At 37.3% G+C, this 27885-nt stretch overlaps 1 protein-coding gene and 1 pseudogene across 1 annotated transcript; one reads left to right on the top strand and one right to left on the bottom strand.

The window, feature by feature from the left end:
* Positions 1–144: 144 nt before the first annotated feature.
* On the bottom strand, positions 145–3749 carry LOC117928223 (annotated as a pseudogene).
* A 7461-nt stretch (positions 3750–11210) lies between these two features.
* LOC117928222 lies at positions 11211–12614 on the top strand. Its single transcript, XM_034848140.1, has one exon. The coding sequence runs from the start codon at positions 11211–11213 to the stop codon at positions 12612–12614; it is 1404 nt and encodes a 467-aa protein (XP_034704031.1).
* Positions 12615–27885: the final 15271 nt, after the last annotated feature.

Here is a 27885-nt window from a genome sequence, read left to right as displayed (position 1 = left end):
CAAGTTGCAAAACCTTTTTGTGCAAACCGTACTTGATTGAAATAAGAAAACATAATACAAAGACAACGAAAAGTAAAATCCAAGGCGCACACAATGCATGACAACAAATATATATATAAGGAGAAGTGAAGACCCTCAAGTAGTTTAACCTCCATGACCAAGCAGTTCGCCCAAAGTAATCATGGAGAATGGTTTTGACAATGGCGGCCACCATGTTGAGAGTGCTTGACAAACTTGTCGCATGGTTGGTCGAGATTGGGGATTAGCAAGCAAGCATGCAAGTGCTAACTTCACTGCAACCACTACTTCCTCAGCCACTTGATTCATAGGAGGTGAGAGACGTTGGTCTATCTCTTCACTCAACAGTAAATGATAAACAGTTGATGGTGATGAGGATGACGAGGACGCTGATGAAAAGAGCGATGAGATGAGTTCCCCAGGATGCTTTTCCAAAATTGTTTCCAATGTTACCACTCCAAAGCTATAAACATCTGTTTTACTGTCTACCTTTGAGCCATAAGCAAGTTCTGCAATTAAGGAATATTTGATCATGCTTTTGTTTGCTAAATTATTAAAAAAGTTTTAATTTTAATTTTTTTTTTATCTTATGTTGTGTTATTAACTCTACCATGCATCAATCGGAATTACGCATCACCATAAGCTTATAGCCCAACAAAAATAGGTAATATTTAACATTATATTCCAAACAAATAAGTAATGTAGAAAACACTTAAGAAAATTGTACTGAGAGAAATGTAATATTAAAGAGCTAACTATTAAACATGGAAATTTCAAAAAAAATAAAATTATCATGTTCATCCTAATTTCTTAGCAAAAGAACAAAAGGACAACTCGTATGGTTTCACAAAAAATTTGAGGAATTAAAGATTGAGTATACCGTTCCATCCCGATGCAATAAATAACACATTAATAAACATGTATGGATGCAGTTCAGAGATAAGCAAGTCGCCAACAAAAATCACCTGGAGCAATATAACCAAAAGTTCCTGCAAATGAAGTCCAATTAGATGAGTCTGACTTCAAAAGCCGAGCTGTGCCGAAGTCGGATACATGAGCTACATATTCTGAATCTAACAGAACATTGTTGCTCGATATGTCTCGGTGAATTAAAGGAGGGGAGCAATCATGGTGCATATAAGATAAAGCTTCAGCCATGCCTTTGACAACATTTAGCCTCAAAACCCAATCAAACTCCGTTGCTTCTTCCTTGTTGCTTAGAATGTTTCTCAAACTTCCTTTTTCCATGAACTCATAAACCAAAAATGAGTTTTCTGAACATGAACAAAAGCCATAAAGCTTGACAATGTTGCGATGTCGTATGTCTGCTAAAGCATGAATCTCACTTTTGAAAGCTTTTAGATCAGCCATCTCTCCATCTTGTATTGAGTGAAGTTTTTTCACAGCAACAACTCGACCTGTAGGCAACTCGGCCTTGTAAACATTTCCATATCCTCCAGTGCCAATACAATTTTTTGAGTTGAAATCTTCAGTCCCCTCAATGATGTGTTCATATAACATTTCCCCATCATGGCCCCATATTGCGAATAGATCTTGTTGAGTTGCTACTTCTCTAGAATTGATTTTTCTACTCCTTACCCTTCGACGAAGAAAATAAATTCCATAAGAAATAAATGAAAGCAATAGAATGCTCAAAATAAGGAGTATAATCAAAATAAACAATTTGTTCCCCTTCTTTCTGCCTGTGTTGCATGCCTCGAGACCAGTGATGTTACCGCACAAACCTTTGTTATTCTTAATGCCTCAAATGGAGCATCTCGAAAGGCTTTGAGGTTGGGTAGCGGACCTTCCAACTGATTGTAGGATATATCTATGGATGTCAAGCCTCGCAAATCATCAAAAGTGGGTGGGATGGTACCCGAGAGGTTGTTATGGGAGAGATTCAATGTTTCCAAGCTTTGTAATTCTCCGAGCTGTTGTGGTATCTCTCCTGTCAGCATATTTTGGCAAAGGTCAAGACTCTCAAGGGTGATCACATTCCCAATCTCAGCGGGAATGCTCTCCCTAAACTTATTATTGCTCAAATTCAAGGACAACAATTTCCGAAAGTTTCGGACTTGTTGGGGAATTCGGCCACTTAAATGGTTTGATGCCAAATTAAGAAGTGCGAGATTGGACAAATTTCCTAATTCCAAAGGAATGTTGCCTGAAAGTTTGTTGTTGTCTATCATCAAATTGAACAATGACTTCAACATACCCAATTCTTTTGGTATCTCCCCAACAAGACGATTTGAAGAGAGATCAAGTTGTTCTAGTTTGGTTGCCTCCCCAAGTTGATGTGGTATCATACCAGAAATATTGTTATTGGAAATTTTCAAGCTTGTCAGGCTATTGCACTGCCCCCATTTATGCGAAAGCTCACCATACAAGTTGTTGTAGCTCAGATCAATATAAATTAAATACGGGTACATACCGAAATCTTCTGTTATATTTCCTGCGAGTTGGTTTCTTTCTAGCCTAACTCTTAACAAGCTAGTGCAGTTTCTCACGCTCTTTGGGATGGATCCAGTGAGATGGTTTCCTTGAGCTGTAAAATATTCAAGTACTCCACCAAGACATATCTCATGCGGTAGTTGGCCAGTCAAATTATTCTCAGATAACTCTAAAGATCTCAAATGTGTAAGGTGTCTCATTTCGGGAGGAATTGAGCCATTGATTTTGTTATCAGAAAGATATAATTTGGTTAAATTCCTCAAGTTTCCTATGGAAGGCGGGATGGGACCACTGAGATTGTTAATTGACAAATCAAGATCATTAAGAGATCTCAACAATCCAATTTCTTGAGGGATCGAACCAGAAAGTTTGTTAGTATGAAGGTACAAAGTGGTTAAATTCCTCAAGTTTCCTATGGAAAGCGGGATGGGACCACTGAGATTGTTAGCTGACAACTCAAGATCATTAAGAGATCTCAACAATCCAATTTCTTGAGGGATCGAACAAGAAAGTTTGTTAGTATGAAGGTACAAAGTGGTTAAATTCCTCAAGTTTCCTATGGAAGGCGGGATGGGACCACTGAGATTGCTAGTTGACAACACAAGATCATTAAGAGATCTCAACAATCCAATTTCTTGAGGGATCGAACCAGAAAGCTCATTCTCATAAAGATACAATGTGGTTAAGTTCCTCAAGTTTCCTATTGAATGAGGGATTGGACCTCTTAGATGGTTGGTATCCAAAGCAAGAAAACTAAGAGATGTTAACAATCCAACTTGGTGAGGTATGATGCCATTGAAATTATTCAAACCCAAATCAAGGATGGTGATCAATTTGGAAATATTACCAATGTGGGTGGGAATGGTTCCATAGAAGGAGTTGTTATAAAGATTAAGAGTGAGGAGATTAGGGAGTGAAAAGAAATCGAGATTGTGGAGCGTACCTCTTAGACCACAACTGTAAAGGTTTAAACTGGAGACACTTCCTGACTTGTGGCAAGTAACTCCAAACCAATGATTGCATGGGGAAACTCCAAACCAAGAAGAAAGGAAAGATTGTGATTGAGTATCAAGGCTAGATTTCCATGTTAAAAGAGTGAGTGCTTCTTTTCCTTGCTCAATAATCAAAGGAGAAGTAGTAGGAGTAGAAGTAGATGTAGAAGAGACATGAATTGATGACGACGATGAATAAAAAGGGAAATGAAGAATGATATAGAAGCAAAGAATGGTGATGAGTTGGGAGAGTGAGGAATAGGATGAAAGATATTGAAGGGCCATTGTTGGATGGGTGGAAATGAAGGATATTCATTACTTATTTATACACTCGAACTCAAATCTACATGCATCTAATAATTTTTTTAACTACATAGTCATTTCCTATAACAAACTTTTCAACATAAAGCTAGTTAGTTTTGACACTCTACCTGCAATATTTCCATTAACATGATTCACTTACCAATATTCTACTTGCATCTATGAATATGAACATCAATGGGGCAAAAAGAATAGGCCACATGGCTTGTAATTGAAACATTGAAGTTTTTAATAGCTTTTTCCTTTTTATTTTCATTTTTCTTTAATTTTACATGAATAAAGTGGGAAAAATTCTAAAATTGTAGATTAACAATAGACAACCACAAATAAAAGAATTGAATATGCATGGAATTGTATCTCATCAATTCTTTGTTAATGAAGAATTGGCTTATGTATAAAATAAAATTTTTGTTTCTATTTTTTCTTTTTAAAAAAATTATAATTTTTAACATTTCTTTTAAAAATATGGTTTGTTATTTTATTTTTAAATATTTATAGATTTTAAAATTTAATAAAATTATTTTTGAAAAACAAAATATAGAAAAAAAAAATTCCTATTCATGTACTTGAAAAATAAAAAAATGGAAATAGACACAACGTGATCATACTTATATTTTTCATCATCCAAAAGAATGCCTTAACTCAATAAGTTTTTGTTTTCAAATTTTTTTTAAGTTGCCTTTAATAATCTTGATTTTTTATATATATGTTCCAATAATAGTGTAAACTTAATTAATTATCAACTTAAAATAATTTATTTATGTTTTTTATTATTATTCGAAACAATTTCTTGATTGTCAATTAAAATATATCTTAGTTGTGAATTAAAATGTATATATACATTTATATATCAATATAAAAATATCTTTCTAATCAACTACACGGCCTTTTGACAAAGACTTTTGTGGCCTTGAATGGAGTCAAAAAGTGGTTGCATTGCTAATTTCCATCAACAATTGTGATCCATAAATTTGGATTAGATATTACATCATAATGGTCTTGTCAATGACCTTGTTTGATGCAATGGTTGAACTATATATTAATCCATCACCTTTTCTAGAGAAATTGTTTGAGTCAAAAGTGAATTTTTTTTCTTCTATCTTTGATGAATTGAAAGGGTTACTTTTTCAAACTTAAAACTTTTTGAAGTACTTTTGAAAGCTTAGAGACCAAATCATAAATAAGATCTTTCACCTATTTAAGTAATTTTGTTGTTTTTAACACTTTTACCATTATAATAAATTGATATTTCTAAATGTTTAGGTTTTCTCAAATTATATCCCATTTCAATTATATAGAATTAAAAAAATACAAAATACTTTTTTGACAATAATGTTAAGTACTAATTTTTAAAATTTCTATTATTGAGACAAATATTGATATTTTCAAATATGTTAATTACTATTTTTCATTGAACTATTATTCTTCAAATATTCTATCATAACTATATATAAAATAAAAATAAATATAGTAATTATATTTGGACAAACAAAGGCATTTAATTACTATTTAGTAGACCCAACATTTAAGAACAGTTAAAAATCACTAAAAACAAACATATTATTTGAAGTTATGCACACCTATTAAGATGTATTCCAATTTTACACTAAATATTATGAAAAAAAAAAAACATGTTCAAAATGTAAATTTTGTATTTTTTTTCCAAATAATATTTGTAGACCCCTCTTTTCAAGCTATGCTGGGATTATTCCATTAATATTGGTTTTCATAACTTAAAAAAAAAAAAAAAAAAAAAAAAAAAAAAAAAAAAAGGCACCTGAAGACCCGGGGGGAGAGGAAGTTTTTTAGTAGGAGGGGGACCCCTTTTCTAAAAGAATGAGGGACCTGCTGCAGCATGGTGGGCGATGCTAGTAGTCAGAGACGCCATGCTGGCTGATGGGGGCATAGTGGAGTTGGTAGTGGCTTCTTGGAGAAGAGAGAAACAGGAGAGGAAAGGATATACGAGGGGGGACTTGCTAGTTCAGGGGTCTGGGAGTGAAGCTTGAAGAAGGCGGGATCCGGAAAGGAGCAGCTGCAGGTGAGTTTGAAGCAATTTTCTTGCTTGCTTTGATTCATATTTTTCTCAACATCTTTCTCATTTTGGTTTGCTTTGCATTGCTCATCAGTCCGGGTTGGATTTCATGTTGAATTTCATTGTTTTTTTTTTTTTTTCTGGATCACTTGTTTATTGTTGTTGTTGATCTTGCTGATTATCCTTATGGTTTAGTTTGGAGTTAATGAGATCTGTTTCTCACGTTTTTTTTATGGATCTGGCTTGGGATCTTCTCACCTGTATCAACCCATGGATATCACCCGACATGAGGCTTGAAACACTCATGTTTTTTCCTACTTTATTCTTTGTTTATCCTTCCCTCGTTTTTTTTTTTTTTTTTTTTTATGTTGTGTTGGCTCCTATATTTGTGATCCTTTCTGTGAATGAAGACCTAGACACGAAGGTTGTTTCTTGCATTCGATAGAACCGATTGAGTCATCCTTTGTTTCAGATGAGGCAGGGATGTTAACGAGATGTATGCTCTGTTTTTAGGATTTGTGTTCTTCTTTTAATATCTGTAAACAGAGAAGCTTGCAATGCAAAGAGCTCATCATCCAAAACAGGTAGCGTGTTGGGTCTGAGGTTAAACAAGAGTGACAGATGTAAGAACAGTGGGGGAGAGACTGAAGTTTGCCCTCCTCGTGCTGTCGATTGTGCATTGAAGAAGCGGATTTGACTGTCCAATAAATAAAGTCATGAAGATGTGGTTATGAAATATGGGATTGATGAAACATGGTATGAGTGGCAGCTCTTGAAAGAAGGTATATGCCCTTGCTAAGGCAAACACTAAAATAGAACAAAGCGGCGGTCTGTGTCTAGAGGGGATTCATTCATCATGTAGACTTTGTCCCATCCCTTCATTCTCTCGTCTAGGTGGAGACATCATCGCCAGGGTTGGTTCATACGCAAAAACAGTGCAACAGAGGCTGTTTGTGTCCATATTTCGTCCAAGTGCCACCCATTCAGCATCATCCTTGGTCTTCCACGCTTCCAGAAGCGTCACAGTGACTTGAGCATCTTGCTTATACCACTTGCTAGCTGATTCATACCCACTCTCTCTCTACATTCTCAAACCCATTGCTCATGCTTCATGCAACCATACCCACTGCTATCCACCCGCGTACACATCCATCTTTCACAATGCCCCTACATGCTGCCACCTTTTCTCTCTCTACCGTTTCCATACCCATCAAACCCACTGCTCATATTTCATGTACCATCACACCCATCACCCCAATGTAAACACCTCACTAAGCACCGTTCTCCTTCCAATATCCAGCTTACCCGCTCTTTTCCTCACCACTCTTCCCTCTCTAAATTTAACCATACCCGTAAACCTGTTTCTCTCTCTATATCATCTTTCCATACTCACCACATGCCAATATTCCCATTTATCTTTTCAATCTCTCTTCCATTCATATTCATTTTCTTAATCCCGTGCACACAATCTCATAATACCCGAGGTGGTTTCCCACTTCGTGGCTTGGTCTAAAGCATGCCGAGGCGCGGAGATGAATGTTTTCACGTGATGAATAGCAACAACACTCCAGGGAAGGATGCAAGCTTTGTCACCAGGGCGTCTTTTTCTTTTACCACTCAAACGTCTTCTTATTCTCTCTCATGCGTAATACCCATATTTTTCCTTGACTTTTCCCCACTCAAATATCCTTCCATCCTCTCTCTTATGCATGCAGCCACATGTTTTGCTCCCAAACCTATTTAATATGTGGGGACCACATGTTTTGCTCTCAAATCTCTTAAATATATGGTGGTCCCGGGTGATTTTCTTTTCCTTGCCATCTAACCACTCTTAATAACAAAAGCCACACAACTCATATTTTAATATTATTACTTATGTCTCCATATTTTAATATCCAACCGAAAATCTCAATTCTAAATCTAATTTTCAAAATCTCAATTTTCATTTAATTCCCAAAATTCAACTTCCACATTTATTTGTTTAATTACCATTATTATTGTAATTATTACTATTGTTACTATTATTATCATTATTTTATCCATTTATTTATTTTTTTAAATTCCATTCTCAAATTTTATTAATTTATTTATTTTTAAATTCCACCTTTTAAACAATTTTCATACTTGAAGTTTCAATTTTAAAAAAATTCCCAATATTCGCATTCATTATTTAATTATTATTTCCGTTTTTATTATTATTCTTTTTATTTGTTCATTTATTTATTCTTAAAATTTTCATCTTTAAACAATTCTTTAAAATTCCGATTTTTAAATTTAATTCCAATTTTCGAAATTCCAATTTTTATATCAATTTGTTTAATCATTATCACTTTATTCATTTATTTATTTGTTTATTTTTAAATTTTCATTTTTAAACAATCCTTCAAAATTCCAATTTTCGAACTTAATTTCTAATTTCCAAAATTCTAATTTCTTTCAAATTTAATTCCTAAAATTCCAATTCTTAAATTTAATTCCCAAAATTCCAATTTTCAAATTTGATTCCCAAAACTCCAATTTTCAAATAAATTCCAAAAACCCAATTTTCACCTGAACAATTTTAATTTTACTCCGATTCTCAAACCTTATGCTTTTCTTGGTTTTACATAAGCAAGAATAATGAATTTTTGTAATTCCAATTAATGGAATTTACGAAATTAATTCATGCTAAAATAAATGGGCTTTGGTGGGGGCCCTACATACATGTTTTTGATGATTGATTGGTCGGCTTGAGTATCACACTTGATTGATCCATTCTGCTTTATGATATGCATGAGATTATTCTTTAATTGTGCACTAACCCCATTTTTATGATAGCGCATTGCTCGTTCATGGCCCAGGTACGCATCTGCTCCTATTCTGGTCATTCTCTATTACGTGTTTTGATTTCCATATGCGCTTAATCAATTTGAGTACCCATTGATTTTCCTATTGATTGCCACGTCGCTTCATTTTATTAGTAGAGACCCGACTTTAGGGACTTAAAGGGGTGCTACGGTCTTTACCGTACCTTCCCGATAAGTAACCTGACCCCCGAACCCGATCCGGTTTTTCGTAGACCGCCTTTTCCAAAATAGGGAGTCACACTTAGGGTTTTTCTTTCTTATTTTGTTTACCCTTTTAAAAAATAAAACAAAAATAAGTGGCGACTCCTAGTCATTTTTCCTAATCAATAAAAATCCATTTTTCGAAATCAAAATCGAGCTCGCCTTTGAGTGGGAAACGCATTGAGCCGAAATGCGGGGTCCACAAAATGGCGACTCCGCTGGGGATTTGTTTAGAGGGTCAAACTTGAACTTAAAGTGAAGCAAATGTGGTGTTTGGTGAGTCGATCAGTGGGTACTCTTCTCTTGATTGCACATTGAGAGTTCCCGAGTTTTCACTTGGGACTTTGACATGTTGATCGTATTGGTCGATTATTTTGATTAGGGATTCTGATATAGTCAGTTTCTTCATGCTTCATTGATTTATTTGTTTGAGATATTTGACGTGCTGGTTATGATGATTGATTCTTCTTGATTGAGGATCCCGAGATAGCTATTTTCTCTATGCTTCATTGCCATATTTGTTTGAGATATTGACATGCTGATTGTATTGATTGCCTATCTTATTTCGCTTAGTATAGTGATTCTGATATTTGCCATGATTATTCTGATCGCCTTGCGTATATGGATTCATTGTTGGTTTGATTTGACATGTTGATTCTCTGGCTTATATATCATCTTGATCGTCTTTGAGCATGGTGTTCTTATCACTATTCATCCTGATTCTCATAACTTATATGCATGCTTGAGTGATATACCTGTACTCTGCTTGACTGTATGGTGCATGACTACCCTTCCCTTGTGTGATTGCATGTTGCTTGTCCGTGTGGGCCGCACATCTATCCCCTTACCTCCAACCCTCTGGTTTTCGGTCATTTTCTTCATTTCGGCTCTCACTTTTGCAAGTGTGAGGCCTTGTGTGTGCTTGATTCTCTGACCGAGCCAGAGTTTAGGAGTAGGGTCTAGCGACGGGCTATATCGATGTACGGGAGCATTCTGGAGGAGACCTACATATCGATGCTGATTGGAGTCCGATCATTGAAGACCTGTATAGCCCCGAGCTAGGTTTCATGGATAGTTGTGCGACCAGTGTGCTTCCTCTCCTGCTCTAGATTCATAGGGTTTTCGGATGCACCCACACCGCTCACTGTGCACTTTAGTTGACTATTGAGTGTTGAGAGTGTGAAAGGTTTCACCATAGGAAACCCCCTGGGATGTCGAGGTAGTGCATGTGTGGAGGTGATGACCACCTTGCATGGAAACGCCTCGTCTCTTCGGAGGCGTGCAGAGGGTTGCGTACCGCCGGAGGGTACGATCGCTTCTGCTAGGGACCTTTAAAGTCCACCCATATCCATTTAGAGCAACCTTGACCTCGTAGGATGAGCCATAGATCCTTCGATTAGGACTCCCTCCCTACACGTGGGTGCATCTGAGGGCTTTCAGAGCCTCTGTGGTTACACTTCAGATTTGACACTCCCTCTTTTTAGTCTCCAGTTGAGAGTGCTCGGAGATCGGTATGAGTTTGAGTACGGTTGGATCACCTTTCGTCGTGTCATCTTGGATTATGCTTTTCACTCGATGAGTTTGGCATGTTTTCTCCCTAGGGTTTTCGTTATCATTTCTTGGCTCGACGCACCTATTCACTTTGTCGTCACTTACTCGATACTTTGGGATATGTTCATTGATCATCTTTTTACACTGTACACCTATCACGGGCTCAGTACCTCATCATTTGTTTGATCCATGATTCGATTTTTGACTCGATGCTCATATTTTCATTACAAAAAGGTGAAAGACACATTTTCATATTCACACATTTTTCGAGAGATTCGTCTTGATCACCTTATCATTTTTTCTCTTGTGGAGCTTGAGTTGAAGGTTGAATCAAGGATATTTTGGTCTATATTGAGTATCGATCTCGTGATAGTGTTCTTCACACCTCGATCATTTTCTGGATCATCGATAGAAATTCTTTAGTCATATTTGTAGTTGTCTCACACTAGACACTCATGTGGCTCTAGAGATTCTATCGTATATCCAAATTTTGATTGTCACCATATGATTGTGTATCATACCCTGTCATGTATTGGGTTGTATTGTATCATGCATTGGTCATTGTTCGTTACATCCTGTGTCATTGCATGAGTCGTGTTTGAGTCATTTTGCTCAGGTTCTTTTGTAGGGGTCTATTTGTAGTCCCAGTCTTGGTTCAGTGCCCTGGGTTGAGTGGGATAGAGATTGATTCGTATCTCTGAGCTGCTATAGACAGATTCACAGTCAGTTTCGATTGGTTAGCTTATCGCTTCTGTGGTTTCGATTCAGGGAGCATTGACCGGTTTGAGTTAGAGGATGGATACTCAGCAGAGTAGGCGTGTAGTGCTCGAGGACACGCTATCTGATACAGTGACACCACCTGTTATACCTGTTCAGATGCCAGCTACACAGGCTTTGCATGATCAGGCTGCTGTCATTCCACCCATTGTCACACCAGTTACCGTTATTGAGGATCCTCATTCTCGTATGGACAAACTCGAGCAGAGGATTAGACAGATGAGAGATCTTGATGAGATGATTTCATGGGATGACCCTGACGATGTGCCAGTGGCCACTTTGCCAGTCGGTTTCAGGATGCCTGATATAGAGAGATATACAGGTGTTGGATGTCCTCGTATTCATCTCAGACTCTATAGCACAGTTATGAGGGCTCTGGGTCTAGATGAGGCACAGTTGCTCACTTTGTTCCCATTGTCATTGAGCGGCATGACACAGAGATGGTACGCTTCATTAGAGACATCTCGTCGGAGAACTTGGGAGGACTTAGCACAGGAGTTTCTGAGACAGTATTCCTTCAGTGGTGATACGAGCGTTACACGTAGAGAGCTTGAGTTTCTTCGACAGGGATCAGATGAGCCTATTTCTCCTTTTATCTCCCGCTGGAGGGAGAGGGCCGCGGAGATGATTGAGCGACCTACCGAGAGAGATCAGATGAGCATGTTTTTGAGGAGTTTGCATCCTAGGTTTGCTCGACATCTTACGGGAGTCCCATTCCAGGATTTCAGATCATTGGTTCAGGCTTTATTCGATGTAGATGATGGCATCTCTAGAGGATTATGGTCAGATATTACTCATTCCCTAGATACTGAGGGGAAAGGAGTTGGTGGATCATCTGAGAGCTATGGATGCGTATGTTCTGCGGACTTTCAGCATCGACGACCTGGTTATCATCCCTATGCGAGATCATTGCCGATACCCAGGAGTGATTTCCCGCCTTTACAGCATCGTCATCCTCATTCAGTTCAGCAGTACCCTTCTGTGCATCCTCATGTTGTCACGGTGCGACCTTCATCTCAGTTTCAGCGTCCACATACTAGTATCCCACGACATGAGCAGTCTCGTTCCCATCGGCGACATCAGAGGACTTATTCGGATTTGGGGATGCCTTTAGATAGAGCTTTTGAGCGACTCATAGCTACTGGCTTCTTAGCACCGTTGGCCCCTAGGCCACCCCTGAGTACTTTACCTCCGCGTTTTCATGCTCATGAGTTCTGTGCATTTCACCAGATGGCAGGCCATCGTACTGACTATTGTGCTTCTCTACGTCATGCCATACAGGATCTTATTGACAGTGGTGCGGTTAGCTTCCCCTTATCGACCACAGCTATTGAACTTGGTCCAGATATGACTGCTGATTCCCTTCCAGCATATTCCACACATGCAGTTCCTCCTCCTTCGGGCTTATACCATCATGTTTGAGACACCCAGGGCACTGATATTCACCAGACGTTATGATATGGCAGACCTTGTTGGTGTACTTTTGGGACTACGTTATTAGTTGGTCGTTTTGAGTTTTTGTTCTCTTTTCTTTTTATTTGAGTCTTGTTTTATGGTTAGTGATTCGTGTTCGTACCTTGTGTTTCGAGAGTAGACCTTAGTGTCTTATTTTGCATGATGTACTCTCATTTCGCTTAGTGGTATTGTTGTTTTCTTGGGTATGCATTTCCATCTTCTTTTTATTATTATCATTATTTCTTATCATGCATTTTATGTGTTGTTATTTTGGGTAGCATCGTGTGTTGCTTTGTTTTTGTCTCTTGTATGTTTTTGTTTTAGAGTCTTGGACAGTTTTAGTGTCGTGACTGGTCCCCGAGCAGAGATTGATGGTATGATGATTATGATACAGAGCACCTTGATACTAGACTTCTTCAGCTGAGGTTCACCATGTCGGACGAGACCGCACCCATTACTCTTACTGTTCTTTATGAGATGATGGTGGATTTGACGCAGAAGGTTGAGAGGATTGAGCTTATTTTGTCAGAGCATCCATCGTCATCGAGAGAAGCTCCAGGAGTAGCGATGCCTTCATTGCCACATTTGACTCCATCGATGTTTGCTGCTTTGGGTGCCTCACATCCACGGCCTCGCCCACATTTAGTGTTCCAACAGCGCTCCTCATCCATTTCATTGGCTATGCCGACACGACCTTCATCCCGGCTTCAGGGCCCTCCAGTTATTACAGTCCCTCAGGAGCGACTTCACCCTCATCGACGATGTCAGAGACGCTTTTCAGATTTGAGCACACCCCTGAGCAGAGTTCTTGAGACGTTCCAGGCCATGGGATTCTTGGCTCCTCTGGCTCCCAGGGCACTTCCAGATCCCGTGCCTTCGCAGTTTCGGCTTGACTTGTATTGTGCGTACCATCAATCAGCAGGACATCACACTGATCGTTGCACTGCTCTACGACATGCCATACAGGACATTATTGATTCTGGGACGTTTGGGCATCCTCAGTCCGATATGTTTCCTATTCCTACCTTAGCTCAGGCCATGCATGTAGACTCCCCTCCACCAGTAGTCCCTGATCTTATTGATTTGGGCGATTGACTCATGATTGGCTTGCCTTGGTACAGTGGCGCTCAGATTTTGTTCCTTCTGTGGCCAGAGATGTGATGACAGGACCAGTCACTGTTTTTGTTTTTGTTTGTTTAGTCTTGTCTTACTTGTGACTTCTAGAGACTATAACTCGATTTCTTGAGTATTGTCTTTGTTATCTTTCTTTTTGCATGATGTACTCATCAGATTATCCCATTGGATGCATTTTCTTTTATGGACATGTGTTTGTGTTTTGTGATATTATGATTTGTACTTTTGACTTTAGGCATCTCTTCACTTGCACGTTGTGGTATTGAGGCTTGACCTATCATGGAGGATATTGAGCCTATTAGCCTAGGATCAGAGATTTGACCTAGGGAGTTCGAGACTGTGACACATCTTCTAATGATCAAAGCAGTACCTTGCTCACTTCCCACACCTTGACTTTGTTTTGACCTGCGTTCCATCCATTATGAGCTTTGCATAGCATCACCTTTGAGACCATTATATGACATTGCTATCCTCGACCTTTCTAGCTTTGCACATCCCCTCTCTGATTCGACCAGGTAGAGTGTGAGGAGTTTGAGCCCATGGTTGTTCTTTCATGGCGAGGGATAGCTTATGATCTTTAGGTGGCTTACGATATGAGGATTGGTCGAGTGCTTGATGAGACTATCACTTATTTTGCCGTGAGTATAGAGATTGATCTTGTACGATGAGAGTTAGCTTGTGACGGGCAGTCGTGCCTGATGAGATCACTGTTTACTTTGCCTTGAGAGGATCATCTTTGAGATTATTATGGAGCATTCGGAGTACGGTTGATACATGATCCTAGAGGAAAGTTCAGACCCAACTGGAGCGGACCTTATTTCATCAGGGAGTTGACCCCAGAGGGTGCTGCATGGCTGATGGGTTTAGACGGAAACCGATTCTCAGAGCCAACCAATGTGGATCAGCTAAAGAGGTACTATGTTTGAGACCATGGTCGCAGGATGGGTGGCCACCATTTCGGTTAGCCATTACCTTGTTATTCCTTTGTGATACATAGTCTGTTGCTAGCCCATTGAGCCTCACATGCGTATTATAGCCTTTCTTTCTTATCGCCTTGCTCACATTCTCACACCGGGACAGGGGCCCTTTAATGTATGCATGCATTGTTTGGGAGTTTCATGAGCCTTGGACCTAGGGGCATGTTTTTCTCATCATCTTTTCCTATCATTGCACCTTTGCATTTTCATCTCATCTTATTGGTTGTGTTATTCATCTCTTCTTTCCTATCCTATCTACTATTTGTTTGTCTCATATTCTCTCCACCCTGAGTGGTGAGCCTCCTCAGTTCATCACATGGAGGATAGTCACATCATTTCCACCATCTATCTCGCGGACACTGGTTTAGAGATCCTTAGTTTGAGAAGGTCATCTTGTCAGAGAGAGTTTGTTTGTTACCTTATCACTTGGGAGTGTGTCCATTCGTTATTGATATCATCTTTGGGGTCCATTTGTTCATGTTCAGGGTATGCGTGTTTGTATATATGTAAAAAAAAAAAAAAAAAAAAAAACAACGCAGGTGTGTATTATTTTTTATCATTGAGTATGTATTGATGTTCGGGGGTCATTTTTATCGAGTATGTTCGTTATTGGGAGTTCGTATGTGAGCTCTCTGAGATCTCATGTTATTTGTATTGCTTTGTCATATCTATTTGTGAGAGAGATGAGTGACCTTCTCCTAAGGACTCCGAGTCATTGTCCTTTTCCATCATTACATTCATTATTGATGTGACTTCACTTCATGTTTGATCTGAGTCGATCACCACCTTTCTTCACATATTCATTGTTTCACTGTCGTTTTTATCGTTGCTTGTGATTCATCTCATTTCCTTCACATCTTATTCTCTCCTTACAGCAACCCATCTCGGGTTCGATACTCACTTCGCATCTTCATTACACATATCACTATCAGTTCATTTTGCTTCATTGGTCTCCTTATCGACATCATATTCACGTTAGGCATCCTCAGGTCCATGGCACATGAGATTTACTACACATGTTGCATTTCATATATGAGGGCATGAGTTTTGATCGTTGGGTATTTGAGCCTAGTTTTCCTTCGTTTCTATCACCCTATCACCTTGGCCTACGTTACGTCCCGTGTCTTAAGACCACCCTGAGGCCATGGAATCAGATGTCGTCTTCGGCAGCCTCTACTTGGACAGGTGATTGAGATCTGGTTGATATTTAGATATTGTCATGCTTCTTCTTCTGGGAGTCACCTCTTTGATGTGTAGGACTGATTCAGTTGTGTTCGGATCACCGGGATCGTGAGTTTGACGATGATTGATTTGGTGTCACCTGATTTTTGACCTATCATACCTCTGGTGCCACACTGGGGCATATCCCATTTCATTTGGAGGTTCATGGATCCTCACAGACTTGCACGATCATCATCACTTACTGGATGCTCACTGAGACGTGGACATGACCGTTACCTTACGGAGTCCCCGAGATCCATCCAGCTAGTTCCGCACTTCTCGACGCTTGGATGCCATCATGCCTCTCCATCTGGGAGGTCATCTTGGATATATGTGCATGATTTAGTTATGGATTCGGATGACCAGTATTACATGTTCGACGATAGACGACTTCATGTCATGTTGTTCTTCGGGCCTGTCGCGTTCGATGCCCATACTGGGGCATATTTCCTTTTCGATTGAGATTTATGGATCTTCATGGAGTTGCACACTCATCCCCACTTACGAGATACACATTGACACGATGTTTCCTCCGTGGAGCCTCTCGGGAGTTACCCAGTTAGGCCTGCACCTCGCGACGCTTCGATGTCATCATGCTTTTTTTTCCGAGAGACACCCCTTTGATCTATAGGTCTGATTCAGTTGTACATGTGGATGACTGGGATCGCGCATTCGATGACGGGTGATCTGAGCTCATCTGGTTCTTTTGACTCATCATGCATTGTGTTTGATAGCTCTTATGTGAGCGATATCTGGGATTGATTCGGGAGCATTCTGATTGTGATGGACCAGGAGTTATGGTATGGCCTTACATTGGGGCATACCGTCTCAGAGAGTTTTATTATCGGATGACCATTATGTCGAGGCATACTCTTCTCAGTCGATGACGGATTTTTGAGCCATGTCCATTCCTCGGGGGATATCAGATGTCCTTTTTCACATTGGAGCATGAGACAGGATTGGCGCATTTCATTTGGTGTATTTTACACAGGGGCATACCCCTTTCGGTCGATGATGGTTTTTAGGCATAGTTGTTCCTTGGAGGCGATTAGATTCATTTCACACTGGAGTACGAGATATGACCGGATGTTTTCTTTGATGTGATCACGGGAGCATAGCCCACTCATCATTGTTGACAGATTTTCCAGATGATTGGATCAGGACACAGACACTTATGAGAGCATGTAGTGGAGTTTAGTCATTTTAGGGTTTGCCCTATACTGGGGCATAACCCTTTCATTGGCGGTTGATCTTAGAGATACCAGTTCACATTGGGACATGCTCTTTCTTTAGAGGAGGTCAGATACTCTCTTCACATTACCACGATGACTTCGAGGAGCGAAGATTCGTTTTGGATCAGATGATGCATGATTGGTTATATTTTTCTCATGGATGTTTGATTTGGAGATGCTTACACTGGGGCATAGCCCTCTCATCGATGTTTGATTTGGGGATGCTTACACTGAGGCATGGCCCACTCATCGATGATGATTTTGTGAGATGACAGTTTATGCCGGACACTTACTTTCCGGAGATCATTCTGCACTGAGAGTTTACCCATTCTGAGATGATGCATTCACACTAGGGCATGGCCACCTTGCTGATTTTGACATTAAGGCTCCATTTCGTGTTTATGATTGCTGTTTTCGATGGATCAGGGAGTCATCGACACCCTGGGCTCAGTCTTCTCAGCGTACCTAGTTTGATTTGGATATTCACTTATCTTTGTTATGCACCCATACATCCTACATTGGACACCGTTATACCTACACCCATCTTATCAGAGCCTTACACCTTTTGAGCTTACATATTTCATCATCTTACCTGACTTTATCCTCTTCTCTTGATCAGAGGAAGATGCAGACTAGTCTCGGGCTTTCTGGTTGAGTTTTCACATGCCTTTGGGCATTAGGTTCAACATATTCCGTGATGGTAGGACCTGTTAGATTATTGATATATTTGTGATGATGTACTCATATTGATAGTTGCCATGTTGTGTCTTGATTTGTTTACATTTCAGACTTAGGGTTTTGGTCAGCATTTGTTTGATCCCTTATTTTGGTTTTGCTTTGTCAGCATAGTTTTGGTGATGTTTGGTCTTGTTTTAGCGTTTGTTCATTGAGGCTATGTATATCCTGTTCATTGCATCATCATTGAGCATATCCCAGGGTGTCTTGTTTGGTGACATTCTGTCTTATGTTGGTTACTATCTTACACTGGGGCATACCCCCATCCTTCAGTTCATTAGATATTTTGCGGATTTTCTCACTACTCGATCTATTTCTTGATCTTTGCGAGTCGTCACACTGGGGCATACCCCCTTTAGTGCTTTTCTACTGGGGCATACCCCCTCTCTTTGGGTTTACCGTGTCTCGTTTTGATTTCATGGTTGTCAGACCCATTTGTCGATCTTTACGAGTTATCCCTTATGGCATCCCCCTATTGTCAGCTTGTTTAGGGGATCCCCCTATTTTCAGTTTGTTTAGGGCATCCCCCTATCTATCAGTTTGTTTAGGGCATCCCTTTTGTTTCATATTCACCACCATAGATTAGACATCTATGGGCATTTCAGATTATCACCACCATAGATCGGGCATCTATGGGCATTTCAGTTATTTCACCACCATGGATTTTCATCCTTGGGCCTTTGAGATTATCACCACCATAGATTTTCATCTATGGGCTTTGATCAGTTTTTCACCATCATAGATTTTCATCTATGAGCATTTGTTTCAGATTATCACCACCATAGATCGGGCATCTATGGGCATTTCAGTTATTTCACCACCATGGATTTTCATCCTTGGGCCTTTGAGATTATCACCACCATAGATTTTCATCTATGGGCTTTGATCAGTTTTTCACCATCATAGATTTTCATCTATGAGCATTTGTTTCAGATTATCACCACCATAGATCGGGCATCTATGGGCATTTCAGTTATTTCACCACCATGGATTTTCATCCTTGGGCCTTTGAGATTATCACCACCATAGATTTTCATCTATGGGCTTTGATCAGATTCACCATCATAGATTTTCATCTATGAGCATTTGTTTCAGTTATCACCACCATAGACTGACATTTATGGGCACTTTTATTGTATCACCACCGTAGGTCTTCACTTATGGGCCTTCTAGTTTAGCGTTTAGAGTTAGTTTTTTGGTTTGGCTTCCAGAGCTATTATTTTCTCAGTTTGGTGTTTAGAGTCAGTCTCGTCATTCAGAGTCACAGCTCTTAGCATTCATATTCATTGGCATTGCATGTCTCACCTTCATGGTTTTGCATTCGTCCTCGGTTTTCCTCGCTTCGTTACCCTGTGCTTATCACATATTTGTCTCGTGGTCCACGTAGGGCAGTTTCCTTTAGACGCATTCTTGTCTGCACTCCAAGATGGTTCGACCGTTACTCATCTTTGACATCGATCTTCGGGTCACTTCTGGAGACATTCTCGGAGGGAGCCTGGGTCCTCAGTGTGGCTTCAGAGACATTTTGAGGCTTCTTTTTTCCCTTAGGATTAGAGCTTCTGTGTTCGTCCCTTGGCCTGAGTGAGTTCATGCTTCGCTAGTGTCCCTATGGGGGTCTCCTTGGTTCTTCGGTAGAGTTCACTTCATTCCACTCATTATTCACACTTGCTTTTCACTCCAGTATTCATATTCCTTGCACTCATGAACTCTACCGAAGAGGGGCATATTTGTAGACCCCTCTTTTCAAGCTATGCTGGGATTATTCCATTAATATTGGTTTTCATAACTTAAAAAAAAAAAAAAAAAAAAAAAAAAAAAAAAAGGCACCTGAAGACCCGGGGGGAGAGGAAGTTTTTTAGTAGGAGGGGGACCCCTTTTCTAAAAGAATGAGGGACCTGCTGCAGCATGGTGGGCGATGCTAGTAGTCAGAGACGCCATGCTGGCTGATGGGGGCATAGTGGAGTTGGTAGTGGCTTCTTGGAGAAGAGAGAAACAGGAGAGGAAAGGATATACGAGGGGGGGACTTGCTAGTTCAGGGGTCTGGGAGTGAAGCTTGAAGAAGGCGGGATCCGGAAAGGAGCAACTGCAGGTGAGTTTGAAGCAATTTTCTTGCTTGCTTTGATTCATATTTTTCTCAACATCTTTCTCATTTTGGTTTGCTTTGCATTGCTCATCAGTCCGGGTTGGATTTCATGTTGAATTTCATTGTTTTTTTTTTTTTTTTTCTGGATCACTTGTTTGTTGTTGTTGTTGATCTTGCTGATTATCCTTATGGTTTAGTTTGGAGTTAATGAGATCTGTTTCTCACGTTTTTTTTATGGATCTGGCTTGGGATCTTCTCACCTGTATCAACCCATGGATATCACCCGACATGAGGCTTGAAACACTCACGTTTTTTCCTACTTTATTCTTTGTTTATCCTTCCCTCGTTTTTTTTTTTTTTTTTTATGTTGTGTTGGCTCCTATATTTGTGATCCTTTCTGTGAATGAAGACCTAGACACGAAGGTTGTTTCTTGCATTCGATAGAACCGATTGAGTCATCCTTTGTTTCAGATGAGGCAGGGATGTTAACGAGATGTATGCTCTGTTTTTAGGATTTGTGTTCTTCTTTTAATATCTGTAAACAGAGAAGCTTGCAATGCAAAGAGCTCATCATCCAAAACAGGTAGCGTGTTGGGTCTGAGGTTAAACAAGAGTGACAGATGTAAGAACAGTGGGGGAGAGACTGAAGTTTGCCCTCCTCGTGCTGTCGATTGTGCATTGAAGAAGCGGATTTGACTGTCCAATAAATAAAGTCATGAAGATGTGGTTATGAAATATGGGATTGATGAAACATGGTATGAGTGGCAGCTCTTGAAAGAAGGTATATGCCCTTGCTAAGGCAAACACTAAAATAGAACAAAGCGGCGGTCTGTGTCTAGAGGGGATTCATTCATCATGTAGACTTTGTCCCATCCCTTCATTCTCTCGTCTAGGTGGAGACATCATCGCCAGGGTTGGTTCATACGCAAAAACAGTGCAACAGAGGCTGTTTGTGTCCATATTTCGTCCAAGTGCCACCCATTCAGCATCATCCTTGGTCTTCCACGCTTCCAGAAGCGTCACAGTGACTTGAGCATCTTGCTTATACCACTTGCTAGCTGATTCATACCCACTCTCTCTCTACATTCTCAAACCCATTGCTCATGCTTCATGCAACCATACCCACTGCTATCCACCCGCGTACACATCCATCTTTCACAATGCCCCTACATGCTGCCACCTTTTCTCTCTCTACCGTTTCCATACCCATCAAACCCACTGCTCATATTTCATGTACCATCACACCCATCACCCCAATGTAAACACCTCACTAAGCACCGTTCTCCTTCCAATATCCAGCTTACCCGCTCTTTTCCTCACCACTCTTCCCTCTCTAAATTTAACCATACCCGTAAACCTGTTTCTCTCTCTATATCATCTTTCCATACTCACCACATGCCAATATTCCCATTTATCTTTTCAATCTCTCTTCCATTCATATTCATTTTCTTAATCCCGTGCACACAATCTCATAATACCCGAGGTGGTTTCCCACTTCGTGGCTTGGTCTAAAGCATGCCGAGGCGCGGAGATGAATGTTTTCACGTGATGAATAGCAACAACACTCCAGGGAAGGATGCAAGCTTTGTCACCAGGGCGTCTTTTTCTTTTACCACTCAAACGTCTTCTTATTCTCTCTCATGCGTAATACCCATATTTTTCCTTGACTTTTCCCCACTCAAATATCCTTCCATCCTCTCTCTTATGCATGCAGCCACATGTTTTGCTCCCAAACCTATTTAATATGTGGGGACCACATGTTTTGCTCTCAAATCTCTTAAATATATGGTGGTCCCGGGTGATTTTCTTTTCCTTGCCATCTAACCACTCTTAATAACAAAAGCCACACAACTCATATTTTAATATTATTACTTATGTCTCCATATTTTAATATCCAACCGAAAATCTCAATTCTAAATCTAATTTTCAAAATCTCAATTTTCATTTAATTCCCAAAATTCAACTTCCACATTTATTTGTTTAATTACCATTATTATTGTAATTATTACTATTGTTACTATTATTATCATTATTTTATCCATTTATTTATTTTTTTAAATTCCATTCTCAAATTTTATTAATTTATTTATTTTTAAATTCCACCTTTTAAACAATTTTCATACTTGAAGTTTCAATTTTAAAAAAATTCCCAATATTCGCATTCATTATTTAATTATTATTTCCGTTTTTATTATTATTCTTTTTATTTGTTCATTTATTTATTCTTAAAATTTTCATCTTTAAACAATTCTTTAAAATTCCGATTTTTAAATTTAATTCCAATTTTCGAAATTCCAATTTTTATATCAATTTGTTTAATCATTATCACTTTATTCATTTATTTATTTGTTTATTTTTAAATTTTCATTTTTAAACAATCCTTCAAAATTCCAATTTTCGAACTTAATTTCTAATTTCCAAAATTCTAATTTCTTTCAAATTTAATTCCTAAAATTCCAATTCTTAAATTTAATTCCCAAAATTCCAATTTTCAAATTTGATTCCCAAAACTCCAATTTTCAAATAAATTCCAAAAACCCAATTTTCACCTGAACAATTTTAATTCTACTCCGATTCTCAAACCTTATGCTTTTCTTGGTTTTACATAAGCAAGAATAATGAATTTTTGTAATTCCAATTAATGGAATTTACGAAATTAATTCATGCTAAAATAAATGGGCTTTGGTGGGGGCCCTACATACATGTTTTTGATGATTGATTGGTCGGCTTGAGTATCACACTTGATTGATCCATTCTGCTTTATGATATGCATGAGATTATTCTTTAATTGTGCACTAACCCCATTTTTATGATAGCGCATTGCTCGTTCATGGCCCAGGTACGCATCTGCTCCTATTCTGGTCATTCTCTATTACGTGTTTTGATTTCCATATGCGCTTAATCAATTTGAGTACCCATTGATTTTCCTATTGATTGCCACGTCACTTCATTTTATTAGTAGAGACCCGACTTTAGGGACTTAAAGGGGTGCTACGGTCTTTACCGTACCTTCCCGATAAGTAACCTGACCCCCGAACCCGATCCGGTTTTTCGTAGACCGCCTTTTCCAAAATAGGGAGTCACACTTAGGGTTTTTCTTTCTTATTTTGTTTACCCTTTTAAAAAATAAAACAAAAATAAGTGGCGACTCCTAGTCATTTTTCCTAATCAATAAAAATCCATTTTTCGAAATCAAAATCGAGCTCGCCTTTGAGTGGGAAACGCATTGAGCCGAAATGCGGGGTCCACATATTACATTTTTTTAATTCAACAAAATGAGAAAACTCGGTCCATGGTTCCCATGCAATGATAATAAATTTTTTCTAGTTGATTTAACAATTAATGAGTTGGCTTCTGCCCCAAATACACATAAATATAAGAAATAAAAAAATAAAATTCAATGATGGAATAAATTATCCAATTCAAGAAATATATGTTTTCTTATGCCTCATTTATTTTAAATTTAAAGTTACAATTTTTTTCCATTTTTGTCATGGTGATTAATTTTTGTTTTTTTTGATAACTTAAACTAGTATGAAAAGAAGATAATTTTTTTAATAGCAAACCATTGTCATTATTTCTTTGATGATATAGCTTACACGTCAATTCTCTATAAAAGCCTTTTTAGTGAAACTGCTATTGATAAAAGCTGTACAAATTAAAAAGTAGTTGTATTCGACATACTTTCAAACCGTACTCTTATTTTTTATCTACTTAAGTTTCTAATGAGATAGGAAGCTTTATTTAATTTATATTTTTAAGTTTTATTAAAGAGTAGAACATTCCTGAAATTATGTGTCTATAAATTAATTAGATGGAAATATGGAGCTTTCGTCCTTATCATAAGAATGACTTGTTTTTGTGGAATATATGGTTATAAAATAAATTCAAGTATCTTTCTCTTTTCCTATGAAACAAAGCTCATTCAATCGTCTCTTTGCCATGTATAATGGGGTATAGAAATGCACTTAAGTAGCCCTTTTATATGGTAATGTGTTCCATGACTAGTGGCATCTATTTTTAAGTTTTATTAAAGGGTAGAAAATTCTTCAAATTATGTGTCTATGAATTAATTGGATGGAATATGGAACTTCCGTCCTTATCATAAGAATGACCTATTTTTGTGGAATATATAGTTATAGAATAAATTCAAGTATCTTTCTCTTTTCCTATAAGACAGCTTATTCAACCATCTATTTGTCATGTATAATGGAATATAGAAATGCATGTAAGTGGACCTTTTTACTTGGAAAAAATGCATGTAAGTGGGCTTTTTTACTTGAAAATGTGTTCCATGACTAATGGGGTATAGAAATTGGAAATGTGTTTCATGACTAATGGGGTACAGAAATGCATGTAAGTGGGTCTTTTTATTTGGAAAAAATGCATGTGTGTCTTTTTACTTGGAAATGTGTTTCATGACTAATGGGATATAGAAATGCATGTAAGTCGGCTTTTTTTACTTGAAAATGTGTTCCATGACTAATGGGGTATAGAAATGCATGTAAGTGGGTTTTTTTACTTGAAAATGTGTTCCATGAGTAATGGAGTATAGAAATGCATATAAGTGAACCTCTATACTTGAAAATGTGTTCCATGACTAGCAGCATGCATTTTAAATTAAATTCAAGGAAAGATAGCACTCAACCTCCAAATAACTTTTTGGAGTTAAAAGAAACAAAACAATTATTTAATTTTAGTACTAAATATCTTAGACTCAATTTCTTTTTCACAAGTGTTTGTTTTTTAATTCATCACCTTTTCTAGACAAATTGTTTGAGTGAAAGTTGAATGCTTTTTCTTCTATTTTAAATCAATTAAAAGGGTTACTTTTTGAAACTTAAAACTTTTTGAAATATTTTTGAAAGCTTGAAGACCAAATCATAAATAAGATCTTTCACCTATTTAAGTAATTTTATTGTTTTTAACACTTTTACCATTATAAGAAATTTATATTTTTAAATGTTTAGAAACGTCTAATAAAATAATTGTATTTTTCCTTTAATTTGGGTTAGGTTTTCTCAAATTATATCCCATTTTAATTATATAGAATAAAAAAAATACAAAATACTGTTGAAGGACAATAATGTTAACTACTAATTTCTAAAATTTCTATTATTGTAACAAATATTGATATTTTCAAATATGTTAATTACTATTTTTCATTGAACTATTATTCTTCAAATATTCTATCATAACTATATATAAAACAAAAATAAATATAGTAATTATATTTGGACAGACAAAGACATTTAATTACTATTTAGTAGACCCAACATTTATGAACAATTAAAAAGCACTAAAAACAAACATATTATTTGAAGTTATGCATAGTTATTAAGATGCATTCAAATTTTACACTAAATATTATGAAAAAGGACATCGTCAAAATGTAAATTTTGTATTTTTTTTCCAAATAATATTACATTATTTTAATTTGTTTTAATTCAACAAAAGAAGAAAACTTGGTCCATGGTTTCCATGCAATGATAATAAATTTTTTCTAGTTGATTTAACAATTAAAGAGTTGGCTTCTGCCCAAATACACATAAATACAAGAAATAAAAAAAAAATTCAATGGTGGAATAAATTATCCAATTCAAAAAATTATATGTTTTCTTATGGCTCATTTATTTTAAATTTAAACTTACAATTTTTTTCCATTTTTGTCACGATGATTAATTTTTGTTTTTTGGTAACTTAAACTAGTATGAAAAGAAGATAATTTTTTTTAATAGCAAACCATTGTCAGTATTTCTTTGATTGTATAGTTACTAACACATCACTTCTCTATAAAAGCCCTTTTAGCTATTAGTAAAAGCTCTACAACTTAAAAAGTACTTGTATTAGACACTTTTAAACCGTACTCTTATTTTTTATCTACTTGAGTTTCTAATGAGATATAAAATATTATTTAATTTATATTTTTAAGTTTCATTAAAATGTAGAAAATTCCTAAAACTATGTGGCTACAAATTAATCGGATGGAAATATGGAGCTTTCATCCTTATCATAAAAATGACTTGTTATGTGGAATATATGGTTATAAAATAAATTTAAGTATCTTTCTCTTTTTTTATAAGACAAAGTTCATTCAACTTTCTCTTTGTCGTCTATAATGGGGTATAGAAATGCATAAGTAGACCCTTTTATATGGCAATTTGTTCCATGACTAGTGGCATCTATTTTTAAGTTTTATTTAAGGGTACAAAATTCTTCAAATTATGTGTCTATGAATTAATTGGATGGAATATGGAACTTCCGCCCTTATTATAAGAATGACTTATTTTTGTGGAATATATAGTTATAGAATAAATTCAAGTATCTTTCTCTTTTCCTATAAGACAAAGTTCATTCAACTATCTATTTGTCGTGTATAATGGGGTATAGAAATGTATGTAAGTGGACCTTTTTACTTGGAAAAAATGCATTAAGTGGACCTTTTACTTGGAAATGTGTTCCATGACTAATGGGGGTATAGAAATTGGAAATGTGTTTCATAACTAATGGGGTATAGAAATGCATGTAATGGGCCTTTTTACTTGGAAAAAAATGCATGTAAGTGAACCTTTTTACTTGAAAATGTGTTCCATGACTAATGAGTTATAGAAATGCATGTAAGTGGGCATTTTCACTTGAAAATGTGTTCCATGACTAATGGGGTATAGAAATGCATGTAAATGGGTCTTTTGACATAGAAAAAATGCATGTAAGTGGACCTTTTTACTTGGAAATGTGTTCCATGACTAATGGGGTATAGAAATTGGAAATGTGTTATATGACTAATGGGGTATAGAAATGCATGTAAGTGGACATTTTTACTTGAAAAAATGCATATATGTGGGCCTTTTTACTTGGAAATGTGTTCCATGACTAATGAGGTATAGAAATGCATGTAAATTGGCCTTTTTACTTGGAAAAAATGCATGTAAGTGGACCTTTTTACTTGGAAATGTGTTCCATGACTAATGGGGTATAGAAATGCATTTAAGTGGGCCTTTTTACTTAGAAAAAATTGCATGTAAGTGGACCTTTTTACTTGGAAATGTGTTCCATAACTAATGGGGTATAGAAATGCATGTAAGTGGACATTTTTACTCAGAGAAAATGCATATAAATGGGTCTTTTTACTTTGAAATGTGTTCCATGACTAATGAGGTATAGAAATGCATGTAAATGGGCCTTTTTATTTTGGAAAAAATGCATGTAAGTGGACCTTTTTACTTGGAAATGTGTTTCATGACTAATGGGGTATAGAAATGCATTTAAGTGGACCTTTTTACTTAGAAAAAATTGCATGTAAGTGGATCTTTTTACTTAGAAATGTGTTCCATGACTAATGGGGTATGGTAATTGGAAATGTGTTCTATGACTAATGTGTAAGTGTACATTTTTACTTGAAAAAAATACATGTAATGGGCCTTTTTACTTGGAAAAAATGCATGTAAGTGAGCTTTTTTACTTGGAAATGTGTTTCATGACTAATGGGGTATAGAAATGCATGTAAGTGGGTCTTTTGACATGGAAAAAATGCATGTAAGTGGACGTTTTTACTTGGAAATGTGTTTCAAGACTAATGGGGTATAGAAATTGGAAATGTGTTCCATGACTAATGGGGTATAAAAATGCATATAAGTGAGCCTTTTTACTTGGAAAAAATGCATATAAGTAGGCCGCCTTTTTACTTGAAAATGTGTTTCATGACTAACGAGGTATAGAAATGCATGCAAGTGAGTCTTCTGACTTGGAAAAAATGCATGTAAGTGGTCCTTTTTACTTGGAAATGTGTTCCATGACTAATGGGGTATATAAATGCATAAAAGTGAGCCTTTTTACTTGGAAAAAATGCATATAAG

Source organism: Vitis riparia, chromosome 13, assembly GCF_004353265.1.
Source record: "Vitis riparia cultivar Riparia Gloire de Montpellier isolate 1030 chromosome 13, EGFV_Vit.rip_1.0, whole genome shotgun sequence".
In the NCBI taxonomy this organism is placed as follows: Eukaryota; Viridiplantae; Streptophyta; class Magnoliopsida; order Vitales; family Vitaceae; genus Vitis; species Vitis riparia.
Note: the sequence above shows the minus strand (reverse complement) of the source record. Positions and strands in the feature narration are given on the sequence as shown.